Genomic DNA, 7516 nt, shown 5'->3' on the forward strand with positions numbered 1-7516 from the left:
TAATGTTACCCTCAACAAAACAACTAAAATTTTCTAAGCTAAATATTGCTAAATGTTATTTCAATGTTATCTGACTGCTGCAAATGCCATTAGACAGACACAACCAATCATCAATAAAGTGTAAGAGTGAAGCGCAGAAACGATGAAGATCACTTACGCTCAAATCTCAACTCCTCTGCTTACCAACTGCGACCCTAGGAGAGTGTGTTTAATGTCACTAAGCCTCAGTTTGCCCGTGTGTACAGTGGGGAGAACAGTCCCTATTCACAGGATTACGGTTAGGACCAAATCAGATACCACGTGCAAGAAAGCACGTTCCCACCCATTTGAAGTGTGTAACCAGTTCAGCTACGGTTATCTGCATCATTACGACCACAGCCATATCATCACCACACCTTGTGTACAGTTCAGCAAATACCCGAAGACCTGCCTGACGGCATGTAATAACGGAAGCCTTTCTGCCCCGCGGCTCCACCCCATCATAGGAAGAAAAGCAATACACAGAGAAAAACCAAGAGGCCTCTAACAAAGTTTTCTCATCTACTGGACCCTTTGGTTATTTAAAATGGATCCTTTCCTTCCAAATGTCCCTCACAGATACTCAACAAGAATCTGATAAACACCTTCAGTCCTCAAGCATATATACACTTTCCATAGAATCGCAGAGCATTGAGCAAACCTCCGAAGTCCATCCATGGACATGGCCAGCAGAGGCTCAAGGAGAGAGGACACAACCCTGGGGGACATTAACATTTTAGGGAAGGGCCATTCCTCAAAGTCACGGAGCTCAACTTAAAGGGCTTCCAAAAGTTCAACTGCGTAAGGATGGTGTGAATAACAGCAATTCTGTTGAATTAAGTGGGTGCATTCTGTTTAAGAAAGCAGAAAAGTGCATAATAAATTTTAAAATCTGAAAAATAAGCTCCAGTTATCGGAAAAATCTCCTAAGGTAACAAATTTCACTTCCCAATCAGGTCAATTAAAGAAGCCATTACTAGCCTATCAACAAGTTTGGAGAGAAGTTGATGGACGTGGTGGCTGTAAGCCTAACTGCCTAGACACCATATGCTGTAACCAACACAGGCAGGTGAGCATTTCAAATATGCTAGAACTGAACTGGGACAATTGCCCAGCATAGGAATACGCAACCAACAGGAAACCAAGCAGAACACATCAGCACCCCTCAAGTTCCCGGGAGCAAGGACCCTCCTCACCAATAATTTAATAATATAGCGACAAGAGAACTGCAATGCAAAGCGAGAAAATGACACCTAAGTGATCACTCCCACCTACCTCAACGAAGCTCATTCGTTCTACTCTCTGGGCAACCCGAAAGGTCAACAGAAAGCGTGCCTAATCTCACAGGCTAAGAGGAAAGCTATTTCTGCTCTGAAGATAGCTCATGAACTTTCCCTTGCGCTCTTCTGCACTTCAGTTTCTCCCAATCCATTCACTGTTGTCCAACCAAATAGTCAACTCGAACACAAATGAAACGACTAAAATAATAGCTACCGTTTACTAAGCACTTGTTAAGTGTCAAGTACTGCTCCATGTAACTTATAGGTATTATCTCATTTAATCCCCATGGTAACGCCTTTTACAAATGAGAAATCTAAGCCATATAGAAGTTACAGAGCTTGTCCAAGGTCACAAAAAGAGGAAGTGAAGGAGCTGGGATAAGAACGCGGCATTGTGAAAGCAAAGCCCTGCACTCCACACGACCCTTTGCTGCCTATATGAGAATGTGGGTGTAAGGCACAAGGCAAGCGAATCAAATCCTCTTCATCTCAACTACAACATACTCTCCTAGTTGAACTTATTGGGCTGTCGGAAAAGTCATGACGTATTTTTTCTGTTTTTCGTTGCAGACACGCATCATGACTTTTCCGACAGCCCAGTATTTTCCTTTTTACCCGAGCTACTGAAATAATCTTATTAGCTCCTTGAGGTATGTCTTTCCTCCATCTTGTCCTCTGGGTTGTTATAAGGGTTATCTGTCTAAAACTGTGTCTCTCTTACCGTGTTCCTCCTCTACTTTAAACCCTCCCATGATAAAGTCCCAACTCCCTGGCAAAGCATCACCTTTTAGGCACTCTGTTCGCTTAATGATCGAGTAACATGTATATGTCTTGCTCCCCAGGTAGACTATACAACTTGAAAAAACCTTTATAAATCTTCGTAGTTTTAGCTAGTGTGTCTGATGAATGACTGATTTCACAGGTAAGGAATTAGAAGTTCAGAGAAGTTACCTAACTTTGATCAAGTTACAGAACTACGGATGGAGCTGGGACTGGAGCCCATATCAGGCTGATTCTAAGTCCTTACAATTGAGTGGTGATACTGGCTGTCTTCTACAAGTCTTCCATCTACTGTTACAGGCTGAGTTACCTTCAAACTTCCCTAAACACCAAGTGTTTTTCTATTCTCTGGGTCCTTGGACAGTACCCCAGTCTGGTGTCATATTAAACTGCTCTCCTAACAAGCACTTGCTGAATTGCTCCAGTGGGGGTCATCGTAGGCCTTCGCTCTGCAGGAAATTACCTCTAGCAACAAGAGGTAATGTCCTCTTCACCTTCATAACCAGTGGTTCTCAGGGTATGGTCCCCAAGAACCTTACATGAGGTCCACAGCATCAAAATGATTTTCATCATAATTGTAAGAGTTGCAACAGAGTATTTGCATGGCCCCCAAAGCTGAAAATATGTGTTATCTGATCCCATATAAAAAAACTTTGCTGACCCCTACTCTCGAGCAGTAACCTTTCAAAAAACAATGCTTATATTTCTTTTTAAATTACATAGAATATGTTCTATTTTGCACCCAAATATACTTTTTTTTTTAAGGAACTTTGTAGCAAAAACACTTTCAAGCCTTCAAAGCAAGTCCTGAAAATAAGCAGATACAATTCTCCAGGTTTATGTTCCAGCTCTTCCCTCTCATGATTTAAGGTTGTATTATGATTTTTATCCAGGGCTACTCACCAAAGCCAAATATCCAAAAATAGACTGCCGGTCAGGCTAGGCAGGGTTAAGACCTGTAGAGGCCACCCACTCAAGAGCATGCATGACTTCTGCTGCCAGCCATGAGTGAACACCTGGTATGGAACTGGCTTCCTGCGATGAACGACTAGAAAGCTGGACAAAATATATGAAACAACTGCTTTCAGACAGTGGAACACCAAGCAGAGCAGAACTATGATTCCTGCAAAAAGGGAAACAAGTGAAATAAGTCCTGCAAGTGCCCCGCTCCCTGCACCAGGGAGGAGGAAGCCAAGAGAGCACAGACGTCTTGAAGGACGCAGGAGCCAGAGATTGGGGTCCAGGGAGCCTAAGGTAGCAGGGGTTTGTGAGACAGAGCACTGGGAGGAAGCTATGCAGACAAAGGGCTCTAGGAACCCACACAAGGATCCCCCTGAGCCTGATGCTGAAACCTAAGCTGCTGAGGAACACTGCTGGGAGCTGTAAGGGGAACAATTCCCAGAATTCCCATGGACTGGAAGACGTTCGAGTTCCATTGAGGAGAGTAGGGCTGTCTCACAGAACCCTCTAGTCTAGGCAATCTACAGAAACTCCAGAAAGGCCAAGCTTTGTAACAAGGTTAAATCAGCCCTAAAGTAAAGCTACACTAGACCCACTCTAACAAAGTTTAACGAGAAGCCTGGAAAGGATCAGGGCAGTCCACAAATTACTTAGCTGCTTGCAAACACAAATGTCAAAACTCTTTAAAGGAAGAAAACAAAATCCCAATACTCAACAACATAATATATAGTATCCATGTTAAGAAGCAGGAACAGAGATGACAGAATTAGCAGATAAGGATATTAAACAGCCATTATAACTCCGCATAATCAAGAATATAGAGAAAATCGTGAACATAATCAAGAGAGAAATGGAAGATGGAAATAAGATTCTATTTATGTCTTCTAGAGCTATAAAACCCAATACCTGAAATTAAAAATTCACTGAATAGACATAGCAGATTAGATACTGCAGAAGATAAGACTAATGAACTTGAAGACATAGTAATAGAAACTATTCAAACTGAAGGCCAGAGAGAAAAAACTGGGAAGAAAATCAGTTAAGCCTTAATGGCTTATGGGACATAACCAAGCAATCTAACACACATGTAATTGGAGTCCCAAAAGGAAAGCGGGGAGGAAGGAACAGAAAATGTATTTGAAGAAATAGTAGCAGAATTTTTTCCAAGTTTGATCAAAACTGTAAGCCTACAAATCTATCAAGTTCAAAGAACACCAGACAAAATAAACAAAGAAAATCACACCAAGGCACATCATAATCATATTGCTAAAAAACCAATACTAAAAAGAAAACGAAATGATTATGTGGCTCCCCTGCCCCCATATATAATATAAAATAAACAATTCTAATCCAAAGAGAGCAAATAACATCTTTTAGATGTTCTGATTAAAAAAAAAATATTTGGTCAAGTTCATCAAAGCTGAACTTGTCTCACTTTGTAAAGGCCTTCCTTTAACAGTACCCCAAGCGTAAGCTTAGTCTTTCTAGAAGGTAATCAAGCATGAACAAAATATAGTTCAATTACTAGAAAATAATTCATCACGTACATTTGTATACTGTACAATTCACACATGTCACTTACTTTTGATTGTAAGCTCCTTGAGGTCAAGGACTTTCATGTTTTAGCCTGTAAATCTCTAGTGCAATTTCTAGTGGCATGTAACTGTTTGAACACACACGAACGAGTCAATCTCGTTTCATCCTCAGTACATCACTATGCGGTGTGTGGAACAAGGTGAGAAAACAGATGCCCAGAGGGATTAAATTACTGTCCCAAGGATACACACAAGGTGAGCAATATCTGGCATCCCTAGACTAATGCCACCACACTGGTTACCTCAAAGTAAACACAAAAGAAATACATGTTAATTATTACTTACTCTGAGTTTCCACAAGATCCAAAGCAACGCTAGAAGCTGTGTCCATTCCAGAGCTGATGCAGGATTGGAAGCTTTTTAAGGAGGAGAGAGCAGATTCTACACCGCTGAAGGATATAAAACCAGCTGAACCTGAATATGAACTGGAACGCCCTGGCATCTTGAAATTATTACCTAAGTTTTCAAACACAATAAAACAAAATTTAAGAGTTACAATAAATGCATAGGAAAATAAAAGTGCTGTAAACATCCACATAATTGTATCCAATATCCCATAAGTGCCACGCTATCATGTACATTCTCTATTCCTTGAGAGGATACCCAAGTATTGTGCCATCATCTGGGACACCAAATACAGATGCACTCAATAAATATATGGGTAAGATTAACGGTCTTTGCTTTTAAAAGGAGGAAGAATGCTCTCTTCTAAAAGACTGCTTGATTCTCTGAAGAACTGAACAAGAGCACAGCTCTTAAAAACTTAAAACATAAATGGGTTAGAAAAAGTAGACTGCTTATTTGATGTATTTTTCTAAAAAACGAAAATAACAAAATAGTTCGAAAACCTGTAATTTTTAATTTACCTGACATATATGCATATTGGATTCTGAAAACCAAAAAATATGTATTCCCGACAGGTCCTCTGGGTTCTAACAGATTTACAGACTTGGTGAGATCACATAATCTGTTTCAGTGAAAGCAGGATTTCTCTGTAAACTCTTTGTCTTTTGATAGTTCATCCAGTATAACAGTTTCAGCTATTACCTTCATATTAAACACTCCCTAATCTATACCTTCAATCACCAACTCTGGAAGCTTTGGACCACTTATGTAAAGCTGCCTACATAAAGACATCTTTGCTTAATTCAGAAACCACCTGAAATTCAATCCACTGACACCAACTAGAAAAAAATAGAGAGGAAATTCACACAGGCTTAGAGGGATGGAAAGGTTGTATGGTGGCAGACAAAAACGCATTTGTTTAGAATCATATAATCATAGCATGAATTCAGGCTCTGCCACTTCATTACTGAGTGACCAGGACGGGTTGCTTAAACCTCTCTGAACCAAAGGTTTACCATCTTTAAAATAGGAAGGAATAAACTGGCCGGTTAGCTCCGTTGGTTAGAGTATGGTGCTAATAAAATGGGAAGGAATAGTGCAGCGTGGTCTAGCATACAATACACTATTAATTAGCAACAGGACCTGGAGAACTCTCTATTATCTATGGCATTTTCATCCTCTCCATTGCCACCACCTTTATCTCATAGCTGACCACAGTAGTTTTTTAATTACTGGTCCTTCTAATTAGATTCATTCATTTATTCATTCAACAAATAGACATTGGGTGCCTTACTGTGTCACTCATTTTTTAAAAGACACATTAAAAGATTCATTAAAAGCTCTGAGCAACAGGGTCCTTTNTACTTAACCAAAAGAGAAGTTATTGTTTCCTACCATTACGAGTCCAGAAGTAGACAGACTAGGGTTGGCACAATGGCCCCAAAAGGTCCCAACTTCTTCCCTCCGTGACCAGATGCAACTCTGCCTTTACACACAGAAGAGGCTGAAGCCAACGTAAGGCAACCTCTGGCTTCCGAGCACGAGACTGTCCAAGGGACGTTGTTGAGAACTTCACCAGCAGGACAGACAAAAGCTCATGTTTCAGAAAAAAACATGCAACCTCATTTTGGTATTGAGAGGGGAGGGCGGAAGGGGAGGAGAGGGGATCAGATAATGTTACCCTCAACAAAACAACTAAAATTTTCTAAGCTAAATATTGCTAAATGTTATTTCAATGTTATCTGACTGCTGCAAATGCCATTAGACGGACACGACCAATCATCAATAAAGTGTAAGAGTGAAGCGCAGAAACGATGAAGTAAGATCACTTACGCTCAGAAACGATGAAGTAAGATCACTTACGCTCAAATCTCAACTCCTCTGCTTACCAACTGCGGCCCTAGGAGAGTGTATTTAATGTCGCTAAGCCTCAGTTTGCCCGTGTGTACAGTGGGGAGAACAGTCCCTATTCACAGGATTACTGTTAGGACCAAATCAGATACCACATGCAAGAAAGCACGTGCCCACCCATTTGAAGTGTGTAACCAGTTCAGCTACGGTTATCTGCATCATTACGACCACAGCCATATCATCACCACACCTTGTGTACAGTGCAGCAAATACCCGAAGACCTGCCTGACCGCATGTAATAACGGAAGCCTTTCTGCCCCGTGGCTCCACCACATCATAGGAAGAAAAGCAATACGCAGAGAAAAACCAAGAGGCCTCTAACAAAGTTTTCTCATCTACTGGACTCTTGAGTTATTTAAAATGGATCCTTTCCTTCCAAATGTCCCTCACAGATACTTAACCAGAATCTAATAAACACCTTCAGTCCTCAAGCATATATACACTTTCCATAGAATCGCAGAGCATTGAGCAAACCTCCGAAGTCCATCCATGGACATGGCCAGCAGAGGCTCAAGGAGAGAGGACACAACCCTGGGGGACATTAACATTTTAGGGAAGGGCCATTCCTCAAAGTCACGGAGCTCAACTTAAAGGGCTTCCAAAAGTTCAACTGCGTAAGGATGGTGT

General features: G+C 41.0%; 1 protein-coding gene across 3 annotated transcripts in view; it reads right to left on the reverse strand.

The window, feature by feature from the left end:
• Positions 1-7516, reverse strand: part of NSMCE2 (NSE2 SUMO ligase component of SMC5/6 complex) — a 228874-nt gene that overhangs the window by 208790 nt on the left and 12568 nt on the right. For all 3 annotated transcript variants that reach the window (XM_019643451.1, XM_019643450.1, XM_019643452.1), the window contains exon 2: positions 4919-5089. In XM_019643451.1, coding sequence (XP_019498996.1) covers positions 4919-5075 — 157 coding nt within the window. In that variant the 5' untranslated portion in view covers positions 5076-5089. The remainder of the gene's footprint in view (positions 1-4918; positions 5090-7516) is intronic.

The sequence above is a fragment of the Hipposideros armiger genome, unplaced genomic scaffold (genome assembly GCF_001890085.2).
Source record: "Hipposideros armiger isolate ML-2016 unplaced genomic scaffold, ASM189008v1 scaffold_78, whole genome shotgun sequence".
NCBI lineage: Eukaryota > Metazoa > Chordata > Mammalia > Chiroptera > Hipposideridae > Hipposideros > Hipposideros armiger.